General features: G+C 40.5%; 1 protein-coding gene across 4 annotated transcripts in view; it reads left to right on the top strand.

Annotated features, from left to right (window-relative positions):
• CFAP95 (cilia and flagella associated protein 95) overlaps positions 1-27549 on the top strand; it is a 147072-nt gene that overhangs the window by 46050 nt on the left and 73473 nt on the right. Inside the window, exon 1 of one of the 4 annotated variants that reach the window (XM_060199735.1) lies at positions 10733-10818. The exons of 1 other annotated variant lie outside the window; for it this stretch is intronic. Coding sequence is in view for 2 of the 3 variants with exons in the window: in XM_007531096.2 (XP_007531158.1) it covers positions 11936-12072 (137 nt within the window). In the remaining variant the exon portion in view is untranslated. Of the gene's footprint in view, positions 1-10732; positions 10819-11877; positions 12073-15809; positions 15904-27549 lie in introns of those variants that run through there. 2 more of the 4 variants (XM_007531096.2, XM_060199734.1) reach the window with 2 other exon arrangements.

Genomic DNA, 27549 nt, shown 5'->3' with positions numbered 1-27549 from the left:
TTTTGGAATGTTTCTGGACGTCTCCAGAAACTTTGGCTGCGTCCAACATTTTTATATAAAGCCAATTACCTTTTAGAGTACTCCAAGCAGATGGGTCATGCAAAAAAATTTTTTTTGGTCATTCAACACACTCACAAAACACAACTGGCCAGTTATAACATAAGACATTCAGGGAAAAGGTAGGAGAGTGGTCTCTGTGAGCCAGATTTTGTAGGTTCAGCCATGTCGTATTATGGGTCCTGGGATGTATCCTGCATCTGGTACTCTTGTAGTATTTCTTGTTCTTCAGGGATAACAGCACCATCCTGCGAATCTCGTGTGTGAAATGATGGGGTCACCCCTCCTACTCCATGTATACTGGATCCAGGGAGAAGTTCCCAATCTTGGGGAACCTCTTCTTGCCTTAAAATCGTCTTTTCTGCCCCTATGTCAATAAAAAATTTACAAGGAAAATTGTCAACCTTTACTGTCATAGAAGGGTGACCTCGTTCTAAAACAGGAATGGTCCACAAAATCGCAGGCCCTGAATTTGTACCACTCAGGGGCGTGCCATCTTTATGAAATTTGGACCAACAATCTCTCTTCCAATGAAACCCTTTACGACATTTGGGACAAACTGTACGTGGCTTCTGGCTCCCTGACTGAAGGCGGGGTTGTCCTGATTGGAGGCGGGGTTGCCCTGACTGGAGGTGGGATTGCCCTGACTGGAGGCGTGGTTGCCCTGACTGGGGGTGGGGTTGCTCTAACTGGAGGCGTGGTCGCAGCTTATCAGGACATTGGTTACACCAATGCCTTTGGCGACTGCACTGAAAGCAGGCCCTGTTTTGATTACGTGGGGTAACTGCATAAACCTGTGTTGAAGCAGGTGCCCCATAAGAGCCTGATGTAAGTTCCTGTGTCCTAAAATCCAATTATCTGGGTGTAGTTGTTTAAGATTAAGGCATGCCTGACAGAATTGTGGTATCATGCCATCCCAGACAATAGAGCGCAGGAGTAGAGAGCAGACGTCAGGATTATAAACCTTTCTCTCTAAGCTTGTCCTCACCCTTGAGATGAAGCTCGCTTATGATTCATCAGTGCCTTGGCGAAGAGAGTTAATGGAAACTGACGAATCTACATTGGGTGGGGTCACCCTTTCCCATGCTTGTGTTGCGCAGATGCATACCTGTTCAAAATAACCAGTTGGAAACCTGGCTTCTGCCTGCTGAGTTCCAGATTCAAATGCTCCTGCTCCAAACAAAGCATCAAAATTGCATTCTACCTGTTTGTTACTATTTTCCTGCGATTGCCTAAAGCATTTATCACGGAAGCATGCTTTCCATTGTAGGTAGAGGGGGTCTGGGAGTGCAGCACAAGCCAGGTCTTTCCAGTCATGGGGGGTGTTAAGGTGCTGGTAAAAACTCCTTAAAATGGACTTTGTCCATGGTGCATGAACTTGTCCTCCCTGACCACTTGTCTGAGTTCTCTGAGTTCTTTAGAGGTGTATGGGTGCCACGTCTGAGGGTTTTGTCTAGAGGGGGCCACGTTTACTTGGGAAGGTGTGGATTTGGTTCTGTGATGCTGGGGAGAGAGCTACGGAAGTGGAAGGTGCCGTGGAGACTGCTGTAGTGGCCGCAGGGGAAACTGAACACGTGTCTACGGGGACGGAGCTCTCGGGGTGGACTGCACATGGTTTAAGGTTCTTTTCATATTGGTTTGCTCCCCTTCCCCCTGACCTCTAAGAGAATTGGTTTGGCCCTTGCTAGTTTTGCGCCCCGATTTCTCCCCGCCCCCTATGCTAAGGACATCCAGAGTCCCAGCAGCAGTGGCTGAGGGAGAATAATGGGGAAGCACATGGTGTGGTGATTTGCCCGTTCGTGAATAAAGATTAAACTGCAGCTTCTCAGCCCAGCCGTGTGTCCCCGAGTCTCTGTCTCTGTCTACCACCATGAAGTTAGCCCGACCTGCTGGAGCCTCCGAACTTTAACAACAAATGGCGCCCACGTGGACCTGACCTGTGCATCTCTCTGATAAGTGAAGACAATTTGTCTACCTTTGTACTATGGCCTTCTCTTCTGCTTGTGAAGAGATCTCCAAAGGCCTCTGCCCTTTCTTCATGAGACTGTTTCGCTGTTTCTGGAACATTTATCTCTGGACCACTCTGTGGTTTCTGCCCAACGCCAACCCACAGGAGTCCAACGCCAGCCCGCATGAGCCGGCTTTCTGCCACGTGGTGTGGGACATTGGGCATGGGCTCCCTCCATGCTGCTCGGCTGCTGAGAACAGGACAGCAGACATGGCAGGGCCATGGGGCAGGGCTGCGGCGGCCTATTCTGGCCGCCACCCCAGAGCACCTCAGCCCGCGCCTTCTGCATAGCTGGCCTGCCCGCCCTCCTGCTATGAAGTCTGGCAGATCCCGGACCCCCCCGGAGACCACGGGCTCCCTGCTGAAACTGGGCCCCCTGGCCGAGATCCTCAGCTCGGGTCTGAAGGCAGACGAGCTAGAATATGCAGAGATTCGTAAAGAGATTGCAACCTACAATTCCTAGAAGTTGAGCTGCACGGGAGGCCCCACCTCCGGATGGTGACCCCCCAACAACAACTAAGACAGTACAGATCTAAATTCGTGTTTAAAATGACATGTCTTTGTAACAAAGGTTTCTCTCCTTGTGTATTAATGACCATGTTTATGTGTGTGTTTAAAGTTTGGTAAACAGTTACTTTAAGGTTAAAAATGTAACTTTAAGGCTAAATTCTTACCAGACAGAGTTAAATGAAAAAGGTTTTCAACGTAATTCTCATAAAGATAAAATTAACTTACATTTAAAGTCTGAGGTAAAAATTAGTTTGAATATCAATATATTTTAACTAAGTTGGTCACAAAAAAAAACCTGCGCACACCTAGGGTGTGTCTCCATCATGAATGGGTGTAATAAAAGGTTAAAAAGACGTTGTTGATATGTAAAAGTCTCAAATTCCTTCTCAATTGAAATGTTAGATTGCTATGGTTATGCTAATAATTCTCATGCCTGAGGCTTTTTTCTTTCTATGGCTCATGTTTGCCTTTCCACATTTTATTGTTTGAACTTTAAATAGCTTTGGAATCATGCTAGAAGGGACTTCCAATTGTGATAGAGTTATCAATTGTGGTAAACTTCTAACCTGCTACAAGTTTTGTTTCATAAGTAAGTGAATTGCATCTGTCAAGTTCTCTACAGAAAAGCAAAATTCCAATGGCTGACATTCCCCATCGAGACAGATGTACAACAATTCACCCCCTGGCAATTCTTCGGTGGACATCTGCTTTGGACTTCTGTTGGACTCACTGGTACACCTCGGACACTTTGCACAAAACTAGCAGCTTCCCTTATGCTGCTGGGTTTCTCAAAGACTGACTGCAGCCATGCCTTGGGACTCTAGGCTTTACCCTCCCCCCATGCTAGAAAATGCCCAGGCAAGTAACACCCCCCGGAGGCAGGAAATGTTTTTTTTTTTTTTTTGCATGATAAAGTTTTGTCCACAGAGGCAAAAAATGGCCCCCTCTGGCCTTCCCTTGGCAGCACACTAGTTCTTGTTGCTCACTTACATGTTCCTCCATGTTTGTGCCAGTTTCTTTTTTGAAAATGCCTGTACGATATAGGTTTCTGTTCACCCCACACCCCTGATACTGTGGTTATTTAGTTAAAAACAGAAGGGGGAATTATTGGTATGTTTTATATTGGTTTGCTCCCTTTCCCCCGACCTCTGAGAAAATTGGTTTGGCCCTTGCTAGTTTCACACCCTGCTTTCTCCCCACCCCCTATGCTAAGGACATCCAGAGTCCCAGCAGCAGTGGCTGAGGGAGAATGATGGGGAAGCACATGGTGGGGTGATTTGCCCATTCGTGAATAAAGATTAAACTGCAGCTTCTCAGCCCAGCCGTGTGTCCTCGAGTCTCTGTCTCTGTTTACCGCCGCGAAGTTAGCCCAGCCTGCTGGAGCCTCCGAACTTTAACAACACAGAAGCACCATAGTGAAGAAAAGAAATAGTCAAGGGCTTAGATAATTTGTGAGAATGTGCTTGCAGTCTTTGAATAATTAAAAATATCCAATTTTTAGGATAGAAAGAAATTCCTAATCCAGGACATAAAAAATTTATTGCAATAGTTATGGGCACCTCTGCCAAAGAATTTCACTTATAGATTTTATTAGACATCAAAATAAGTGAAATGCTGAATTATAGAATACTATACATTGTATATTTTATATACTAATCCCATGTGCTAATAGTAGGTGTTCCAGAAATAATGCTTATATGTGACAGCACTTAAAACTAATTAATAATAGAGTTGAACAAGTCAAAGCATAGTAAGTTTATAGTTCAAATTAGATTCATCAAGGAATTAACTCAAGCTTAAAATCATTCTGAAAAAGACCATTAGTAGTTATGAATCGTTAAAGGAAAGGAAAGAAGTTTGAAGCTTTTGGGGGTTGGGCGGTAGGGCAGTGGGTTAAGTGCACGTGGCGCAAAGCACAAGGACCAGTTTAAGGATCCCGGTTTGAGCCCCTGGCTCCCCACCTGCAGGGGAGTTGCTTCACAGGCGGTGAGGCAGGTCTGCAGGTGTCTATCTTTCTCTCCCCCTCTGTCTTCCTGTCCTCTCTCCATTTCTTTCTGTCCTATCCAACAATGATGACATCAATAACAACAATAATAATACAACAATGGTAAAACAACCAGGGTAACAAAAGGGAAAAAATGGCTTCCAGGAACAGTGGATTTGTGGTGTAGGCACCGAGCCCTGGCAATAACCCTGGAGGCAAAAAAAAAAAGGAAGAAAAAGAAGTTTGAAGCTTCTTTTGTCAAACTGATTCCTTTGCAAGCTCTTGGCCCACTAAACAGGAGTTTATTTATATAAATTTTGGTCCTGGGTTTCTAGGTCTTACCATTTTTCTTTCATATAACTTTCAATATCTTGTTGTAATATATTGTCTCTAAAATCCATATCACCTTTCAAAGGAGAAAGTGAAAGAGGAGGGAATATGAGGAAAGAGAGAGGGAGTACAGAGAGAATAAAAGGGAGAAAAGGAAAGGAGGAGTAGAACAAGAATCGCTAGATACCTCTCATTCATTTTATAGCAGATGAACTTTTACATTTTATACATTTTACAACAAAAAATGTTGAAAGTGGACTCATACATGTAGATATAGGTGGATACTGGTAGTTCCTCTTTATTGTAAAACTAAAAACACTAGGTCAGGTGGCAGCACACCTGACTGAGTGCATACATTTCCATACTCTGGGACCTGGGTTCAAGCCACCTGTGGGGAAAGCTCCATGAGAGATGAAGTAGTGTTGCAAGTCTCTCTCTCTCCTCTCTCTCTCTCTCTTTCTCTCTCTCCATTTCCACTTTTCTTTTCAATTTCTCTCTGATCAAAGAAAAAGGAAAAATTGGTTACTGGGAAAGGTGTATTCGTTGTGCAGGCACTGAGCCCCATCAATAATCCTGATGGTGATTGGAAAAAAGAATCACAGAACAATACACTTTTGAACTCCTTAGTTTTATACAGCCTGAGTAAAAGATTCAACATTAAGTGTTAATGAAAATTATTTTCTTACATAATTAAAAATGTTTGTCTTTTAGCTTAATGGAATGACCTTTGGTAGAGAAAATTTTAATATTAGTTATTAAATATTGGTCTTGTGGGGAGAACATCTGATGGTAATCTTGGAACATCCTGAGCAGGGGTGTTTCTGGAAAGTAAGCAAAGGATTATTAAGACAGGAAAGGGGAGGAGATGAAAAAGTTTGTCTCTGTGACCATTTCAATCTAATCAGCTAATACTTGTTTTAGATTTGCTGTCCTACTCTTTGAATATTTGATATTGCTAGCAAGTAAATATTAAATAAGCTAAATTGAAAGTGTTCTATCTTCCAAGTTGTTTAGCTTGCACTTATCCCGTAGGATAAAGAACAAAACAAAACAAAGTAAAAAAAAAATGTTTCAGGTACCTGAGTGTAATTTTCTCATCCCAAGGATATTATGGTAAAAAGAGATTAATTTGTATTAATTGTATTATGTTCTACACTTCATTGGCTTGGTGAAGGCTGAAGAAGACAACAATAACTCAAAAGTGTGCGGAGGATTAGTGATCACACATTTTTTAAATATTTAATTATTTTCTCTTTTGTTGCCCTTGTTTTATTGTTGTAGTTATTATTGTTGTTATTGATATCATCGTTGCTGGATAGGACAGAGAGAAATGGAGAGAGGAGGGGAAGACAGAGAGGGGGAGAGAAAGACAGACACCTGCAGACCTGTTTCACCACCTGTGAAACAACCCCCTGCAGGTGGGGATCCGGGGGCTCAAATGGGGGATCCCTATGCTGGTCCTTGCGCTTTGTGCCACGTATGCTTAACCCGCTGCACTACCGCTCAACTCCCCGTGATCACACATTTATAAAGTTTTAATAGCCTTGTATAGAAAGGCTTCTCTATGGTTACAGAACCATCATTAACATTGCTAACGTCAAAATAACTTGTCAACATTTTTGTTTCAAATTCGCACATTTTATATTAAAGCCTTATGCTCTTTTCACTGAGTTCTGTCCAGATTCCTCCCTTCCTTCCTTCCTTCCTTCCTTCCTCCCTCCCTCCCTCCCTCCCTCTCTTTATTCCTTCCTTCCATCCTCCCTTCCTTCCTTCCATCCTCCCTTCCTTCCTCCCTCCCTCCCTCCCTCCCTTCCTTCCTTCTTTCCTTCCTTCCTCCCTTCCATCCTCCCTTTCTCCCTTCCATCCTCCCTTCCTCCCTCCCATCCTCCCTTCCTTCTATCCTCCCTTCCTTCTTTCCATCCTTCCATCCTCCCTTCCTCCCTTCCTCCCTTCTATCCTCCCTTCCTTCCTTCCTTCCTTCCTTCCTTCCTTCCTTCCTTCCTACCTTGGTGTCTGCCTTAGGAATCCACTGCTTCTGGAGGCCATTTTTTCCTATTGCTCTTGTTGGCTGCTATTGTTGTTGGATAGGACAGAGAGAAATGGAGAGGGGAGGGGAAAACAGAGGGGGAGAAAAAGATAGACATCTGCAGACCTGCTTCACCACTTGTGAAGCAACTCCCCTGCAGGTGAGGAGCCTGGAGCTGGAATTGTAATTGTTGCACTGGTCCTTGTGCATTACACATTGTGCGCTTAATCCAGTGTGCTACCGCCAGCCCCCCATCTTTCTTTCTCTTGCTCTCTCTCTTTCTTCCTTCCTTCCATCCTGCCTTCATTCCTTCCTTCCTCCCTCCTTCCCTCCCTTCATTCCTTACTTCCTCTTAAAATATATATTAAATTGGAAGGAAGATACTATTTCTTTATTTTTTAGTTTTTATTTAATTGAAAGAGATATGGAGAGAAAGATAGATAAGCCAGAGCACTGCTGTTGGTACTAGGAATTGAACCTGTGGTCTCCAAGTCTTTTGCAGAACCATTGTGTTATCTTCCCAGCCAACATCACTCCATATTAAAGTATAATAAAGAGATATCCATTTAAAAGACCTTGTAAACAAAGCTTGGGGAAAAAACTTAAGTATAGATAGGGAAATTCACATTAATAATTATGTTTTTTAAAAAGATTTTATTTAGTTATGAGAAAGATAGGAGGAGAGAGAAAGAACTAGATATCACTCTGGTACATGTGCTGCCAGGGATTGAACTAGCGACCTCATGCTTGAGAGTCCAAAGCTTTACCACTGCGCCACTTCCCAGACCACAATAATTATGTTTTAGGATATTTCCTTAAATAATAAAAACAGTTGGGGAAACAATGAAGCAGTTATAGTTGAAATGTAATTGAGGACTAAGCATCTAAGCACTGTTTTGTATTTTACCAATATATGTATTATCATAAAATTCTTCTCCAAATCTCTATCATTCTGTTCCTGTTTTATCAATAAGGAACCAGTTAACCACACACTCCAGAGTGTACCAGTATAAACCAAAAGAAATGAAGTGCATGGATGTAGGGTTCATGAGAGAGTTACTCTCCTATCTCTCTATAATGTAGAAAAGTAAAAAGAAAAAGAATGTGGAAAAGTACTATGTAGACATGGAAGACTAATAATGGTAATAGATTTATAAGAAGGATAAAGTTGATACAAAAATGAAAGAATATAATACAAAGTTCTGGCACACGTGGAGTGGCTCCAGCCAGGGGGTAAGTCTCCAATCCTCCCTCACCAGCTCTAGCTTCTGTATCATTGTGTGATACAGAAAGGAGGACTCAGGGAGTACTCTGGTATGAACACTCATTTATTTGGAGATGGGTATAGGTTTATATAGAGAGTTAAACAAAGAACATTTTTCACATATGTCAGAAATTATAGGTTTCTTAAAGGTCAGCTTGCCCCTGTGGTAGGGAGCTGGTATGACAAGAATTGATGTGATACATAAAGGTCAAGACAATTAGTCTCCATGATGCAGGCAAGTTAATTATCCAAAGGCATTTGAGAAAATCATAGGGGTTAAACCAGTAAGGTGAGGTGGGGGAGAAGAAAAACAAAACTTGATGTAAATCACAGATATCAAGGACCATAAGGAAATAGGATTTGGGGCTTTTCACTGTCTGGTGTTAGGGGTGTATGATAGAGTGTGTTCTCCTTTGTGATCAAAAGGTGAAGTAGATGTGTGAACTTTGAGTAAACCATAAAGCAGGCAACCATTTGGCCTGCTGCTAGCAGGGGAAACTAAGTGTGAGAGGCCTGTAGGCTTTCTGTGAGCTTGAGAGACTAACAAGGATAAAGTGAGTCTGGGAGTTTTCCCTCTTGGCTCATCTCTATAAGGAGAGAGGCTAACAAGTGGGGTGTCTTTCCAGACCTCCATCCAAGCATGGGAGAGCTCCCCTAAGCTCTATCAAGCTTTCACATAGTCCCACAACAAAGCATAGGACATTAGTTAGACTTAGAAACTCTAATTTAAATCCCTACACCTTCACTCACAATTGTTGGTGTGCTGAGAAGTGTTTAAATCAAGCATACACTGCAGAAATGGTTTGGCTCTGGGTAGCTTCTTTCTCAGAGTCAAATGCCAGCAGAGTCCTGACATCTGGGCTACATGCCTACTATGTTGACTACTTTAATCTGAAGTAAAATAAACACAGAAAAAAAGATATGATATATATGTATATATATATATATGTATATATATATATATATATATAGTTATAAAAATACTAGTCTACTCATATCTGTGACCTTGGGAGAACCACTACAGCTTCCAACAGAGGGGCTGAGGACACAGAACTCTGGTAGTGGGAATGGCATGGAATTATACCCATGTTGTCTCATAATTTTGTAACTCACTGATAAAAAAATTAAATAAAAAAGGAAAAGTGATATTATAGCAATGATGATAATACTTTTGAAGCAACAGCAATATGCTTGGATTGGATGGAACGGAGCTTAATAAGATTTTAATTACCTTTTGAAAGTTAATTTCTACTTTTCATTTCTTTAAGAAGAAAGGGTTTAAAATAGCAACCAGCACTCTTTAAGCACTTAGCTAGTGACTGTGGACTATTTATTTGGTTTTAAGTAAAATTGCTTCTGTTAGTAGAATGGGGTCCTTAGGATACCACAGGCATCCATGCTGGGCACCACAGGCCATAGAAAAGCACTTAGTAGTTGTGTGTAATTAAATTTTTGAAAACTGAGTCAAAGGAACACTTCACTAATTCTAGGAATGCTGTGAAAAATCTTTTGCATACTACAGAATCGTTCTGTGATGCAGATCTCTAAATATATATGTTTTTACATTTGAATTTCTGTATACACATGGTCTATTAAAAGTAAGATGATTAGAGAGTTTATGGAAGCCCAGACACATAAGTTATTAAAATGTAATCTTCATTTTGTTCACTCAGCATTCTGAAATGATCCTGTCATGTACTAAGCACCATTCCTGGTGCTAAGAGTACCCACGATTAAGTCCATACCCCTTAGGTGCTCAATTAGGATGGAGATAATTCTGATGTGCTATGTATTCTCTTGTTGGTCCAAAATGAATTAAACACCTTCTTTCTATTTTTAAAATTAATTTTTCTATTATCTTTATTTATTTATTGGATACAGACGGTCATAAATTGAGAAGGAAGTGGGTGATAGGATGAAAGACAAACACCTGCATCAGTGTTTCCCCATTTGCCAAGCTTTCCCCCTGCAGGTGGGAAAAGGGACTTGAACCTGGATCCTTGTGCATTCTAACATGTGCGCTCAACCACCCAGCCCAACACCTTCCTTTTAAAAAAATATTTATTTATTTATTCCCTTTTGTTGCCCTTGCTGTTTTATTGTTGTAGTTATTATTGTTGTTGCTGTTATTGATGTCATCGTTGTTGGATAGGACAGAGAGAAATGGAGAGAGGATGGGGAGAGAAAAATAGACACCTGAAGACCTGCTTCACTGCCTGTGAAGCGACTCCCCTGCAGGTGGGGAGCCTCCAACCGCCATCCTTCTGCAGGTCCTTGTCCTTTGCTTAACCTGCTGCATTACCGCCCAGCTTCCAACACCTTCCTTTTACATGAGAGCTATCCAATGATTTCTTGAATGTGAGACCATAGATCTTTTTAAAAAATCTCTTTTATGCATATAAGTCACAATGTAATAACATGATGCGTATATGTTGTCACTTATGAGACAGTAAATGTCACAATGAGAACAAGACAGGTTTGGGGGCACCAAGTGAACCCTGAGCCCTAAATTGTATCTAGAGGTTGGATTCTGCAGCATCACAACCTGAAGGGACCTCAAATTCTTGTGTCCACCTCATTCTTCCCAAGGTTCATCCCCTGCCTCGTTTTTTTGGGGGAAAGAACTACAGTTCAGAAAGGTGAAGAGAGCAGGCGAAACTGACACCAGCCGTGTCTTTTCAACCTCAGACTTTTCAGTAGATGTGCTGAATGACTCAGCCCCCCTCTTTCTCAGGATGGAGAGCTGTGGAGAAATGACAAACTTTAGAAGTCATTAGGGAGAGTTCCCTAGCCACCTTTTTTTTTCTTTAATTTTTTTTACTTTGATAGGACAGAGAGAAATTAAAAGGGGGAGGGAGGAGGGAGAGGGAGACAACACCCAGGCATTCATTAAACATTCCCTCCTGCAAGTGGGGACCTGGGGCTCCAATCCGGGACCTTGTGCATTGTAACATATGCACTCAACCGGGTGCGCCATCTCCAGTCCCCTCTTGTTGCCTTTTGTTGAAACTTAACTTGCAGACCAAAAGGTTAGTTACAGCAGATGATGGTTGAATGGCGAGATGAACTTGCGCAAAAGACAGCTAGAATATCCCCACTGCGGAGTCTCCTTACCTCTTAGCTAACCAGAAACTCTGAATTCCTAACAGTCACTCTGAGCGTCAAAGAAGTGGGAAAGAAAGAAAGAAAGGGAGGGAGGAAGGAAGAAAGAAAGAAAGAGAGAGAGAGAGAGAGAGAGAGAGAAAGAAAGAAAGAAAGAGATAGAAAGAAAGAACGAAAGAGAAACCAGATACCACACTCTTACTGCAGTTCATCTCAGGCCTCTGCATAGCCCATTAATTGCATCCTGGAATATGTGTTTGTATTTACTCATGTATTATTGCCACGAAGGTTATCACTGAGCCTTGGTGGCTGCACTATACAAATCTATCGCTCTGGCGGGGGGAGGAGGGGCGGCGGCGCAAGGTAACGTGCGCCTAACTAGGCAAGCCACCATGTGCGCTTAACCCTGCACAATACTGCTCCAGCGAATATGTTTTCTTTTGCGTCCCTGACAGGCCCTCTGCTGGCCCCTCCCTCTCGGTTGGCCTTGTCAGGCGTTGCTTAGGAGATGAGAGATGCAGAACTTTGGTTTGTGTAGGGTTAGAACCAGAGGGGGCGTTGCTTAGGAGATGAGAGACTCAGAACTTTGGTTTGTGTAGGGTCAGAACCAGAGAGCAAAGGGAAAGCCTCTGAAGTCGGTGGCCCCGGGGCGCCATGGACAGCTACAACGTGTCCCGCAGTGGACAGTATAGGCTGGAGCTCGGCCCCCCCGACCTGCTGGAGCGCAGGGGCTCCCTGACCCTCCGCTCTCACCACAAGAAATACTCCAAGCCCGTGCTGGTGTACTCCTGGTGAGCAGAGCTGGGAAGGGTGATGGGGTGGGGGAATAGGGGCAGAGGGAAGGAGGTTAGAAGTGCAGAGATAGAGGACTAGGGTAAAGAAGAGAGAATATACAGAAGAACAAGAAAAGGGGGGAGGGAAGGGAGAGAGATGAGAAAGAAAATGAGACAGAACACTAGAAATAGGCATACACTACGACCCAGCAATTTCTCTCCTGGGGATTTACCCAAAAGAACCTATCAGAAAAGATCTTTGTACACGTATGTTCATAGCAGCACAATTTGTAATAGCCAAAACCTGGAAGCAAACCAGATGTCTAATGTCAGATGAGTGGATAAAAAAATTGTATATATATACATGATGGAATACTAATCAGCTGTTAAAAATGATAAAGTTGTCTCCTTTGGATGGAACTAGAAGATGTAATGTTAAGTGAGATAGGCCAAAAAGAGAAGAAAAAATACCAAACGATCACACTTATAAGTGAAACAATATATAGGGGACAGGGAAGGAGAATGCAAAAATGAAACAGTCTGGGTGTGGTGTATTGCATCAAGGCAAAGTACTCTGGAGGAGGGGGAGGTTGGGGTGGAAGAGAATTATGGGGTCCTGGTGCATAGTGAAACTGTACTCATAGATTAATAACTGTACTATAAAGCATTAACCCCCTCAATAAATTTTTTAAAAAAGGAGAAAATGAGACAGATGTGGAAAAGGAAAAAGAGAAAATAAAGGGCAAACAGATCTTCAAGGGAGAGATGGAGAGGGTGGTAGCCATGATGAGACAGGGAACACCCTCCAAGAGAATCCCTTCCCCTACCTGTTTTAGCCAGCAGCCATCAGAAGTCATAGATCACTCATGCAGAGGATGGCTAGGAGATGCTTGGGACCTGGGAATCACTTCTTAAATCAAATATTTATCTTAAGAAAAGCATTTTTTCTTTTTCTCTTTTTATTTTAATGAGAGAGAGAGAAGGAGGAGGAGGAGAAGATGGAAAAGGAGGAGGAGGAGGAAGAAGAGGTCATGTTAATTGAGATAAGCCAAAAAGAGAAGAACAAATACCCAATGATCTCACTTATAAGTGAAATTTAATATATAGGGGACAAGGAAGGAGAATACAAAAATGGAACAGACTGGGTGTGGTGTATTGCATCAAAGCAGAATACTCTGGAGGAGGGGGATGATCTATGACTGCTCAGCTCTGGCTTATACTTTTGCCCACAAAATATGAGTGATTTTGACTCTAAGCCTAACACCAAGCCCTACTGAATTTTATTCATTAATGGAATTTATGAGAAGCCTGTAATTTCTGTCTTGGAAATTTTCTCCAGCTGACTCACTTCTCCACAAGCCCACATCTCTACTTTTACTTCTCTTCCCTAAATTTGAACTTTTTCCTACTTAAAAAAAAAAAACATGAGAAGTTATATAGATTTGAAATCCAAAGTTACCTTGAAAAATAGAAAATCCTCTTGAAGTTTTATAAAGGGCTCACCTCATAGCCCTCAAGCAAACCACTTAGCTCTTCCATGATTGGGTTACTCCACAAGGATTTAGATCACAATATAAATCCCCATTAGAAAATGTTGTTAAAGAGAGACCTTATTTAAGTATATCATGCTTCTCTCTTCTATTGTTTTGAAAAGCTAGCCACCATACTAACAGTGTAGACTTCAGTGGCAAAAACAATAGGAGAAAATAAATGAGAAGATGAACTTGTTGAAGGAGGACAGTGAAACACTAGAAGTAATTTTGATCACTGCTAGAAATGTAGAGAACTTTCTATCCATGCAAGGTTGGCTTTAGAAAGGCTAGAGAGCAGGAAGAATGAAACTCAATCCAACAGATACTCATGTCATCACATACTTTGTTACATGTTGGAGACACCAAAGTGGATCAGATGGGCTCAATGACACAATTTGAATCAAACCTTTAGCACAATACCTTAATCAGTCGTAAGTGGTAGTACTTAGGAGTCAAGTATTATGTCTTTAGGATACCCTAATGATTAAATACTTGGGCTTTATGTTTGAATATCAGCCCTACAGCTATGCAATGTGGCATGTGATTTTCTGCAGCTATAAAATGGGGTTGATAGAATTATTGTAAGAGCAAAAAAGGTATGTGTAACACTTTTTTTAACATGTAACCTGGCACATGGTAAGCATATTAAATGTTAGATACATGTATCAGAACATGGTCATTGATCTCAAGGAGTTCCATAGACTATTAAAGGAAAATGTTATAGCAGCACAATCCAGCTAGATATCTGATGATTTCAAACTTGATGTAAATATACTTAATACCTAACCCGGCCTGGAGGACTCTGTACCTAGTAAAGTTATCTGTAAGCTTGTCAGACATGATGGGGGTTGGTGGTAAAAGCACCTAGGACACAAAAGCCCCTGGGTAAACTGACTCTGGATATGGATGTGGAGAATCAGTAACTAAGGAACACATGAATGTATTTAGCAGCATTTTAATTTTATTTATTTTTTATATCTTGAGACTTTTTGTTGGTGATTTTGTTGTTAGAATGGCCTTGAAACATAATGGTTAAGTTCTGTCTAGTGTCCTTAAGTGCAGGAAGGCTGGATGTACGTTATAGAGGAAATATGTACAATGTATGAACTGCTGTGAATAGTAGACATGATAAAGCGATTTACACAAAATAGTTGCCTAGTATGTCTTTGCTCCATTACTGAGATTAATATATTTTCAAGATTGATTCTGGGGTAGTGAATAAAGAGTTATACCACTTGGAACATAACTTAATACTTTAATTTGGTGATTTTTCTGAAAAAAAAAGTCTTTTTTTATTCATTCCCTATAACATTTATGGATTTATAGCATTAGATTGTTCAATTGAAAATTCTGAGGACCAGGTAGTAGTGCAGCATGTTAAGTGCACATGGCACGAAGTGCAAGGACTGGCCTAGGGATCTGGGTTCGAAGCCCCAGCTCCCCACCTGCAGGAGGGTCACTTCATAAATGGTGAAGCAGATCTGCAAATGTCTATCTTTCTCTCCCTCATCTCCCAACTTCTCTCTGTCCTATCCAACAAAAACAATAGCAATGGCAACAATAACAATAAAAACAAAGGTAACAATGAAGGCAACAAAATGGGAAAAATGACCTCTAAGAGCAGTGGATTCATAGTGCAGGCACTGGACCCCATCGATAACCCTGGAGGCAAAAAGAAAGAAAGAGAAAGAAAGAAAAAAGGAAATTCCAAGTTGTGGTGAAATGTTCTCTTGGAATATCTTCCCACCTGTTGAAATAATGGGGTAAAACAAAACAAAAACAACTAGATTTTCCTTCATAAATTCTCTGGTGTGTGGTGCATTTATTTATTTATTTTGCTCATCTCTTCCTGGTCGCTATCAACATCCAGTAGTGAGTGATGATTTAAACTGAGAAGATTCATTCAAATCTCTATGGAGACAGTTCATATTCCAGTCTCCATGGCGACACTTAGAGTTTTAAGGGCTCAGGTTAATTTTAACTATGATTCCAATTACTTTTCTCTCCTGCCTCAGCCCTATATTAAGGACCATTGCTATTATACTCCCCCTGTAATAGGAAAAAGACAGAAAGAATAGGAGGAAAGGGTAGAAAGATAGATTATGATAATCACCATAGGGTAGGAAAACTCATAATTTCAAAGATTTATATACAAAGGGCCTATGGCTATACTAAATTTTTTTCTCCCCCCCCCAGCCTGAAATCTCATATGCAGGTGGATCCAAGTTATTGTCTGGGGAGATGATGTCATGGTCATGGCTGGAAAAGGAATAGAAAGCTGGATCAGGGAAGAGAGTAGCTCCCAAATATGGGAAAGGTATATAAATATTGCTGACTGTAAACTCCATCAGTTTGATGTGATCTGGGGCCCATATTCAGCTTAGGAGCCTATGTGACCTCTGCATCTCTCCCTGTAGATCTGAACTCACATTATGTGGTCATGAGTAGGAACATTCCAAGCTGCCGCAATATCGACCCATCTTCCTCAGGTGTAGCATAGAGTATGTTGTCCATCCTCCCGAGGATGGAACATTCTCTACTGTTGTTGATCCAAGTTAAGGGCAGGGTCCTATGGGGGGGACACAAAGGAGTCTATTTTGTTGTTCCTGATAGAGATGACTGGTAACAAAGGAGAGAAGGATTTATTTGAGGTCTAGGCCCATCATGTCTGTTTGGGAATCTCAGGACTCCCTGAATAGGGCCCCAGCTAATGGAGTGGCTTGATAGTGACTAAAGAGTATACTGGTCTTTTGCCTTTATTCAACTTTTGCAGTCCTTGCTTTGCTAAGGTTAGCATTGGAGTGAGTGAGAGAACTGTAATAGGAAGTAGCTGAGGTGGGTATCTAAGTCTAAGTAGACACTATTTCATTAGGAACTTTATACTGACTCACTGAAGACTATTGTGTAGTTTTGCTTTCAGGTATATATTTTGCCCTAATTTATGGATACATGTGAATATATGCTCTATCTCATGGGACCTGGTCTATATCTAGGTTTTGGGATTTTGTTGGGAAGTGAACTGCCTGGAATGGAATAGAGAATACTATGAAAGGAAAGGTCTCACCGGAGTAATGAGGGTGAAGGGTTGGCATTCCATGCCTGACGTCTCTGGACACAGTTTGAAGTGAAGCATGCTGAGGTGGTACTCCTTGCATTTATTAGGTTGGATAGGCAGATGCAGTATCATTTGGTATGAATTGAGAGAAGCATGCAGGAAAGCGAGCCCCACCCCAGAGGTTCCAGGACTGGGGGAAATATAGAGTCTATAGAGGAAGTGGGAAGTTCCTGCTGTCTTAGGGTTAAGAAGACAATAGATAGTTATTGCTATAATCATATTATTTGGCAATTGGGTTAACTTTGAAAAATCCCTTTGTTAGGATTTGCTGTATCATACCCAACATCACCATATTTTATGTCCGTTGACATTATTTGTATATAGCTGTGCCACTGGTTGCTTTTGTTCTCCCTGGTCTAAGCTTTTAAGAGAGTCAACATATCAGAGACAGCCTATGTGTTTAATAGACTCAGTCTGTTCTTTAAAAAGTTTGAGACATTCAATTTTTCCCCTCTCATATTAATTAAATAGTGATTTATATGACTACGAATTAATAGGAGTGTACATGAATACCATTCCCACCCCTAAAAGACTATGTCCCCCAGCCACCCTGGGAAGCTGAACATCCACCCTCACCCTCAACCCAGGGTTTTTACTTTGGTGCCCTACTCCAAATTTAGTCAAATCTTGCTTTGAGTTTCCCTCTCTCTGTTCTTCTTTCTCAAGTTCTGTTTATGAGTGGGATCATCCCATACTTATCTTTCTTTCTGACTTAGCTCACTTAACATAATTTCTTCTGGCTCCATCCAAGATGGATCAGAGAAGGTAGGTTCATTGTTCTTAATAGCACATATTATTTCATTGTGTGTATATATACCACAGCTTTCTCAGCCACTCATCAGTTGTTGGGCATCTGGGTTGCTTCCAGGTTTTAGCTATTACAAATTGTGCTGCTATGAACATAGCTGTACACATATCTTTTTTGTTGGGTGTTACGGAGTCCTTGGGGTATGTCGCCAGAAGAGGAATTACTGGGTCATATGGAAGGTCTATGTCTAGCCTTGTGAAAGTTCTCCAGACTGCTTTCCACAGAGATTGGACCAATTTACATTCCTACCAGCAGTGCAGAAGTGTTCCTTTGTCTCTATTGCCTCTCCAGCATTTGTTGCTGCTGTTGTTTTTGAAGTATGCCATTCTCACAGGGGTGAGGTGGTATCTCAATGTTGTCTTTATTTGCATTTCTCTGACAATGAGCAACCTGGAGCAGTTTTTCATGTGTTTGTTAGCCTTTTGGATCTCTTCTGTAGTGAATGTTTTGTTCATATCCTCTGCCCATTTTTGGATGGGGTCATTTGCTTTTTGGTGCTAAGTTTGCTGAGTTCTTTGTATATTATGGTGATTAGTCTCTTGTCTGATGTATAGCATGTGAAGATCTTCTCCCATTCAGTGAGGGGTCTCCTTGTTTGTGTGATAGTTTCTTTGGCTGTGCAGAATCTTTTCAATTTGATGTAGTCCCATTGATTTGTTTCTGCTTTAGTCTTCCTTGCAATTGGGTTTGTATCATCAAAGATGTCCTTGTGGATTAGGTGGGAAGGTGTTCCACCATTGTTTTCCTCTAAATATTTGATAGTTTCTGGTCTAACATCCATGTCCTTGATTCATCTGGAGTTGAGTTTTGTTTCTGGTGAGATAAAGTGGTTCAATTTCATTTCCCTGCATGTTTCAACCCAGTTTTCTCAGCACCATTTATTGAAGAGAGCCTCCTTCCTCCATTTAATACTTTGGGCCCCTATATCTAAGATTAGATGTCTATAGGTGTGGGGGTTTAGTTCTGGGCTTTCAATTCTGTTCCACTGGTCTGAGTGCCTATTTTTGTTCTAATACCAGGCTGTTTTAATGATGATGGCCTTATAATATAGTTTGAGATCTGGGAGTGTGGATGCCTTCATTTCTGTTTCTTTTCCTCAAGATGGTTTTGGCAATTCTAGGTGTTTTCTGGGCATAGTTATTTTTAGTAATGTTAGTTGTTTCAACCTATGGACAAAAATTATCTCTCCCAGAGCAGTCTGGAGAACTCTTAGAGGGCTAGAAGTGGACCTACCCTATGATCCTGCAATTCCTTTCCTGAGGATATATCCTAAGGAACCAAACACACCCATCCACAATCCAAGTGTCCCACAACAGATGAGTGGCTGAGCAAGTTGTGATATATATATTACTCAGCTATTAAAAATGGTGAACTTACCTTCTTTACCCCATCTTAGATGTAGCCCAAAGGAATCACACTGAGAGAGATAAGTTAGAAACAAAAGGATGAGTATGGGATGATCTCAGTCATGGACAGAAGGTGAAAAACAAAATCAAAAGGGAAAATGCTAAGCAGGACTTGGACTGGAGTTGTTGTATTGCACCAAAGTAAAAGACTCTGGGGTGGGGGTGAGGGTTCAGGTCCTGGAACATGATGGCAGAGGAGGACCTAGTGGGGGTTGAATTGTGTGGAAATGTTATGCATGTACAAACTATTGTATTTACTGTTAATTACCACTAATCCTCCAATAAAGAAATTAAAAGAAAAAAGGATTATCTCTCCCAGTCTATTGTGCTTTCTCTTTTAGCAGTGTATTTCATTGTGTAGGTCTTTCATTTTCTCAGTTGGAAAATGTACCTTGTTCTTCTTGATGTGACTATAAATGATATTGCTTTCTTGATTTCTTTCTCTCCTTGCTTGCTGTATCGCTAAATATTAGAATTTAACAGATTTTTATATATTGATATTGTATCTTGCCACTTCACATATTAAGACTAATAGTTTTCTGTGGAGTCTTTAGGATTTTTCTATGTTAATTATCAGTTCATCTGTAAATAGTGATAGTTTCCTTTCTTTTCCAGCTTTTGCTTTATTCTTTTGCCTAATTACTATGGCTAGGACTTCTAATCCTATACTGAATAAGTAGTGGTGAGAGTGGGTATCTTTATTTGGTTGCAGATCTGAGAGCAAAAACTTTCATTTTTCCACATTGAGTATGATGTTAGCTGTGAGTTTGTTAGTTATAGCCACTACTATGTTGAGGTGTTTTCCTCTATCCCCATTTTAGTGAAAGATTTTATCATAAATAGCTGTTGTATCTTGCCAAAAGTCGTCTCTAAGCCTGTTCATAAAACCATCTGATTTTTTCCCCTTCAAATCACTTTATTGGGTTAATAATACTGTTTGACCAGAAATATGAAGGAAAATAAACAATTACTAATTCATCCAATGCAAATATTAATGCCATGTATTTATTAAGCAAAGGTTATATTAAAGTTAATAAGAGGATTCAGTATGTTGATTTCTATGTTGGTGATATGTGCAACTGTACCCCTGTGAGGACAGTCTTGTAAATCAACATGTCCTCATTAAAGTGATAATCAAGTTGAAGGGAAAAATATAATATTACTTTTTAAAATTTTTTTAAAAAATAGAAAGTGATGGATTTTTTTCTTTTTCCTTTAAAACATTTTTCTCTTATGTACTGAAATGATAGTCACTGTTATTGAATGGTGGATTTATGAATTTCTTTTTTTTTCTTCGTCACTTTTAGATTTTCCAAAATGAATATCTGCTTTTGTACAAGGAAGAAAAAAGAGCTTAAACATTTTTGTATCATTTTATAACTTTCACTTGAAACATTCCTTAAACAATCAAAATTTAGACACAATCCTTCATTTCTTTCAGAGTCTGAGTCACTCTTAATGGTTTATTATGAGCCTTTTAAAAATATCTCTAATTGCTAGTTTATGTTGCATGAAAAGGATGATGTTGTTCACATTCATCTGGTTAGCCACCCTTTCATTCTTGTCTTTGTTCTATAATGGTAGCTCCTACGCCATGATTATTTTTAATCTAGTCCTACAGTTTATTCCTCAACTTACGCACATACCCACAAATGTTTTTTGAATGTAGTAGGTTTTTTTTCTCCTTTGTATGGGGGGAGCAACACTTTATTTACTTTCTTTTTTTCTCCAGGGTTATCGCTGGGGCTCGGTGCCTGCACTACAAATCCACTGCTTTTGGAGGCTATTTTTTCCATTTTTGTTGCCCTTGTTGTTATCATTATTGTATTTATTGTTATTGTTATTGTTGTTATTGCTGTTGTTGGATAAGACAGAGAAATCGAGAGAGGATGGGGATACAGAGAGGGGGAGAGAAAGATTAAGACATTTGCAGACCTGCTTCACCGCTTGTGAAGCAACTCCCCTGTAGGTGGGGAGCCAGGGGCTCAAACTGGGATCCTTGAGCTGGCCCATATGCTTTGCGCCATATGCACTTAACCTGCTGCACTACCACCTGGCCCCTTTCTTTTCTTATTTGATAAAAACAGAAATTTAGAGGGAAGGAGAGAATAGAGGGAGTGAAAGAAACACCTGCAAACCTGCTTTACTGCTCATGAAGTATCCCACCTACAGATGCGGATCAGGGGCTTGAACTTGGGTCCTTGCATATGATAACTTGTGCACTCAAGTAGATGTGCTATTGCCTGGCTAGCACCTTATTTTCTATTTTTCAATATCAGGTTCAAGGAGGTCTTCAACTTTCTTTCTCGATTACATTTTTCTTTCAAAACTAGTGAAACAACCCCACCCCCCTTTTTTTTTGAAAGCTAGTGATTATAAAATGCTATCACTTGACCTTTTGATAAAGTTCTGCTCAGTTAAGTTGCTTTGGTCAAAACGAAGTAGTTCTGTTTGCAAGATGGATCTTTTTATTCATTCATTGATTCATTCATTTTACTCTTTTATTTTTGCCTAAGCCTAACATCTAATATGCAGGTGGACCCAAGTTATTGTCTGAAGAGATGGTATCATAGTTGGAAAAAGGACTAGAAAGCTGGACCAGGAAAAAGAGTAGCTCCCAAATATGGGGAAAATATATAAATAATTGTTAATTATAAACCCCATTGATTTGATCTGGGGCCCATATTAGGCAAGCAGCCTATGTAGCCTCTGCATCCCTGTAGGTCTGAGCTTGCATTCTGTGGTCACAGCTAGGAACATTTCAGACTGCATTAATTTCAGGACCCATCTTCCTCAGGTGGCAGAGTATGTTATCCAGCCTCCTTCTGGAGAATGGAACAGTCCCTACCATTATTGATTCACACTGAGGGCAAGGTAGTATAAGGGGCCCACAAAGGGGTCCAATAACAGTGGTGAGAGGGATCTGTTAGTGGTCTAGGCCCATCATGTCTGTGGGAATCCCAGGATTCCCTGACTAGGGCCCAAGGTGATGGGGTGGTCTTTCTCTGTCTTTTTAGCATCCTTCAGAATCATTCATATGTGACAGATGAAGGTCTCTGTCCTATGCTGTCTCTAAAAACTGAGAAAATAGACTGACACTATACTCCCCCACTTCAAACAATAGTACAAAAATACAGTAATCAAAGCAGCATGAAACTGGAATAAATAAGACACATAGATCAATGGAACAAAATTGCAAGCCCAGATATAAATGCGCACATATGTGGGCAGTTAACTTATGACAGAGATGCCGGGAGCATACAATTTGACAAAGGACCATTTCTCTGACAAGTAGTGTTGGGAAAAATGGATAGCCACATACAAAAGAATTGAATAAGACCACCATCTCATGCCATACACAAAAAAATTGATTCAAAATGAGTGAAAGTGGGAGTTGGGTGGTAGCACAGTGGGTTAAGCGCAAGTGGCACAAAGTGCAAGGGCTGGCATACAGATCCCAGTTCCAGCCCCCGGCTGCCCACCTGCAGGGGAGTTGCTTCTCAGGCAGTGAAGCTGGTCTTCCTGTCTTCCCCTGCTCTCTCCATTTCTCTCTGTCCTATCCAACAATAATGACATCAATAACAACAATAACTACAACAATAAAACAAGGGCAACAAAAGGGAATAAATAAATAATAAAATATAAAAAAATGAGTGAAAGTATTTATTGTAAAACCTATATAAAACCTGAATCAGGGGGACTGGGTGGTGGCACACGTGGTTAAGCGCATGTTACAATGTCTAAGGACCTGGTTTAAAGCCCCTGCTGCCCCCCACCTGCAGGGGGAAGCTGCACCAATGGTGAAGTCGGTCTGCAGGTCTCACTATCTCTCTCTCTCTTCCTACTTCCCCCTTCCCTCTCATTTTCCCTCCTGTGAAATAGAATAAAGAAATAAAGAACAACAACAAAATAAAACCATGGATGAGTACAAAAGCTAACATCTACAATGTTAGCTACAATAAAGGGTGTACTCAACTCCAGTAGCAAGGGAAACTGAAGCAAACAAACAGTTAGGATCATGGTATTTGAAAAACTGCATAGTGAAGAATCTATCAGCAAAACAGACAACCTACTGAGAAAGAGAAAATATCTGCACACCATACAGCAGGAAAGTAACTAATATACAAAGTACATAAACCATAAAAAATCTAACAATATTTAGAAAAGCAAAGTATTCCATCGAAAATGGACAGAATAAATGAAAAGGTATTTCTCCAAAGAAGACATGTAAACAGGCACATGGAAAATATTCACCATAACTTAATATGGTAGATACAATGAAACCACTTATGAAGAGATGAGAGAAAACACTTCTGAAACTTATGAGTAATATAAGCCAGTGTTGCCTCAATTAGATCTCTAATCCTAAAAAATGATGCTGCCATATTAAAAATATTTATATACACATTCAAAAAACTTTTTTTTCAGTCCTACTCTTCCATCATCTATACTGTCTTTAGCCGGTCAACATGATCTGTTTCTACAGGATAAGATTAAAGAAACCCTCAGATGTGCTCAAGATATTTGAGATCCAGCTATTAAAACACAGGATGTTCATCCCTTGAAGGGAGGCTGGACAACATATGATATGTTCCACCTGAGGAAGATGGGATCTGAAATTGGGGCAGCTTGGAACGTTCCTCATGAGCATAGAATGTGAGCTCAGATCTATAGGAATGCAGAATTCACATAAGCTCCTGATCTGAATATGAGCCCTAAATAAGATCAAATCAGTGGGGTTTACATTCAACAATATTTATACACCTTTCCCATATTTGGGAGCTACTCTCTTCCCTTATCCAGCTTTCTGTTCCTTTTTCCAGCCATCACATCTACCCATACAATAACTTGCATCCACTTGCATATCAGATGTCAGGCTCAGGAAAAAAAGAAGAAAAAAACTAGTATAGTCATAGGCTCTTTGGAATATAACTAAAATAGGACTACTATCTACGGAGACCCCCCTCAAACTCTTCATCTGAACTATTCCAGCCTTCCTTTTTTTTAAAATTACTTATTGGTGAATTAATGTTTTACATTTGACAGTAAATACAATAGTTTCTACATGCATAGCATTTTTCCAGTTTTGCATATAACAATACAACCCCCACCAGGTCCTCTGTCATCCTGTTTGGACCTGTATTCTCCACCTCAACCAACCGAGTCTTTTACTTTGCTGCAACATGCCAATTCCAGTTCAGGTTCTACTTGTGTTTTCTCTTTTAATCCTGTTTTTCAACTTCTGCCTGAGAGTGAGATCATCCCATATTCATCCTTCTGTTTCTGACTTATTTCACTTAACATGAATTTTTCAAGCTCCATCCAAGATGGGCTGAAAATGGTGGAATCGCTATTTTTAATAGCTGAGTAGTATTCCATTGTGTATATATACCACAACTTGCTTGGCCACTCATCTGTTGTTGGACACCTGAGTTTTGACTATTGTGCTGATAAGAACATATGTGTACACAGATCTTTTTGAATGGGTGTGTTGGGTACCTTAGGATATTCCCCCAGGAGAGGAATTGCAGAATCATAGGGTAAGTCCATTTCTAGCCTTCTGAGAGTTCTCCAGACTGCTCTCCACAAAGGTTGAACCAATTGACATTCCCACCAGCAGTGCAGGAGGGTTCCCTTGACCCCACAAGCTCTCCAGCATTTGCTGCTGTTACCTTTTCTGATGTATGACATTCTCACAGGAGTGAAGTGGTATCTCATTGTTGTCTTTATTTGCATTTCTCTGAAAATCAAAGACTTGGAGCATTTTTTCATGTGTTTCTCGGCCTTTTGGATCTCTTCTGTGGTGAATAATCTGTCCATGTCATTTCCTCATTTTTTGATGGGGTTATTTGTTTTCTTGTGGTTGAATTTGGCAAGCTCTTTATATATTTTGGTTATTAGCCTCTTGTCTGATATATGGCATGTAAAGATCTTCTTCCATTCTGTGAGGGGGTCTCTTGGTTTGTGTAGTGGTTTCTTTTGCTGTGCATAAGCTTTTAAATTTGATGTAGTCCCATAGGTTTATGCTTGCCTTAGTCTTCTATGTAATTGGATTCAAAATTTATTTGTGTCTTTAAAATTTATGCAGATTCCCCAGAGACCCACCCTACTAGGGAACGAGAGAGGCAGACTGGGAGTATGGACTGATCAGTCAATGTCCATGTTCAGTGGGGAAGCAATTACAGAAGCCAGTCTTTCCACCTTCTGCAACCCACAACAGCCCTGGGTCCATGCTCCCAGAGGGATAGAGAATGGGAAAGTTATCAGGGGAGGGGATGGGATATGAAGACTGGGTGGTGGGAATTGTGTGGAGTTGTACCCCTCCTACCCTATAGTTTTGTTAATTTATCCTTTCTTAAATAAAAAAATTAATTAAAAAAAATTATGTGGAAAAGAGTTCTGCTAATATTTTCCTCTAAGTATCTGATAGTTTGTGGTTTAACATCCAAGTCCTTGATCCACTTGGAATTTACTTTTGTATTTGGTGAAATATAGTGGTTCAGTTTCATTCTTCTGCATGTTTCAACCCATTGTTTCCAACACCATTTGTTGAAGAGATTCTGCTTGCCCCATTTAATAGTCTGTGCCCCTTTGTCAAAGATTAGATACCCATTGGTGTGGGGGCTTACTTCTGTGTCGGGAAATTATGAGGCTATGGTTGAGCTTGGCAGGGCTTGACTTGAGGGGACATCTATCCTCTGGTTTTATCAGACTTACTATCTACATAATCATTGTTTGGCCTTAAAGATCCCCACCCATTCCATTCCTTTGATCAATCTTCTTTCTACCCTCAATACCCTCCCTGCCTGCAGAGTATTATTAATCCTACCGGTTAAAACCCTCACAGCAGTTGCTAAGAAAGTTCCTACTTTTCCCAGCCCTTTTGCCTTTCTCCGCCCCTTTCCAAACCATGTCAAGCCATTTCTGTTTTTGACTTGCCACTTCTGAGTCTGCCCTTTAAAAGCCTTGGCTCTCTGTTCAATAAAGAATCAAATTGCCTTGCCACTACCAGTCTGTTCCTAGTCATCTCTCTCATGTCGCTGAGTGAGTGGCAGCCCAGGCTGGTTTCGGTCACGTTCTCTCCAACCCAGAGATTACGTGCACAGGAAGAGGCACCCCCATGCTAGCCCGGCCCTTATGGGCTCAATTCTATTCCACTGGGCAGTGTGTCTACTTATGTTCCAGTACCAAGCAGTATTGATTACAGTGGCCCTATAATACAATTTGAGATCTGGGAAGTGATGCCTCCAGTTCTGTTCTTTCTTCACAAGATTGTTTTGGCAATTCCAGGTCTTTTCTGGTTCCACATAAACATTTGTAGCACTTGTTCTATTCTCCTAAAAAATGTGGTTGGGATGTTGATGGGGATAGCATTAAATTTGCATATGTCTCTGAGTGGTATATTCATTTTGATGGTGTTAATTTTTCCAACCCATGAACACGGAGTAACTTCCAGTTCTTTAGGTTTTTCTATGTATACTATCATATCATCTGAAAATAGTGAGAGCTTGACTTCTTCCCTTCCTATTTGTATTCCTTTGATTTCTTTCTCTTTCCTGATTGCTATGGCAAGAAATTTCAATACTATGTTGAAGAGTAATGGTGATAGTGGACATCCCTGTCTAGTTCCCGATCTGAGGGGGAATGCTTTCAGCATATGTCCATTGATTATGCTGTTGGCTGTAGGTTTACTATATATGGACTCCAATATCTTGAGGAATTTCCTATCTATTCCAATTTTTTTGTAGTGTTTTGAGCATGAGTGGGTGTTGGATTTTGTCAAAGGCTTTCTCTGCATCTATTGAGATAATCATGTGGTGTTTGGTTTTGCTTTTATTGATGTGGTGAATGACATTGATTGACTTACATATGTTGAACCAGCCTTGCATTCCTGTGATAAATCCCACTTGGTCATGATGAACAGTCTTTTTGATATAGTGCTCTATCCAGTTGGCTGGTATCTTGTTTAATATTTTGGCATCTATGTTCATCAGAGATACTGGTCTGTGGTTTTCCTTTCTTTGTTGTTTCCCTATCAGCTTTTAGTATCAGGGTGATGTTGGCTTCATAGAGGTGGAAGGGAGTGTTCCTGTTTCTTTGATCTTGTGGAAGAGCTTTAGAAATATAGGTATTAACTATTTCCTGAAAGTTTTGTAGAATTCGTTTGTGAAGCCATCTGGTCCAGGACTTTTGTTGTAGGAAAGATTCTTAATAACTATCTGTGATTGATGCATTTAGGTTTTTTAGTTCTCTTTGGTTCAGTTTTGGAAGGGTATATGTTTCCAGGAATTCTTCCATTTCTTCCAGATTCTCTAGCTCAGTGGCATATAGTTCTTTGTAGAAGTCTCGCATGATTTTCTGGATTTCTGTTGTGTCAGTTGTGATAGCTCCTCTATCGTTTACAATTCTATTTATTTAGACCTTCTCCCTTTTGTTTTAGTGAGTCTGGATAGGGGTTTGTCAATCTTGTTTAATTTTTTCAAAGAACCAACATTTGGCTTCATTGATCTTTTCTATGCCTTTCTTGTTTTTGATGTTTATTTTTGCTCTAATTTTAGTGATTTCTATTCTTCTGGTTGCTTTAGGGTCTCTTTGTTCTTCTTCCTCTAAGTCCCTAAGGTGTGCAGTAAGGTC

Source organism: Erinaceus europaeus, chromosome 10 (assembly GCF_950295315.1).
Source record: "Erinaceus europaeus chromosome 10, mEriEur2.1, whole genome shotgun sequence".
NCBI classification, from domain to species: Eukaryota; Metazoa; Chordata; class Mammalia; order Eulipotyphla; family Erinaceidae; genus Erinaceus; species Erinaceus europaeus.
The sequence above is the reverse complement of the archived record's forward strand: the minus strand, read 5'-3'. Positions and strand labels throughout refer to the sequence as shown.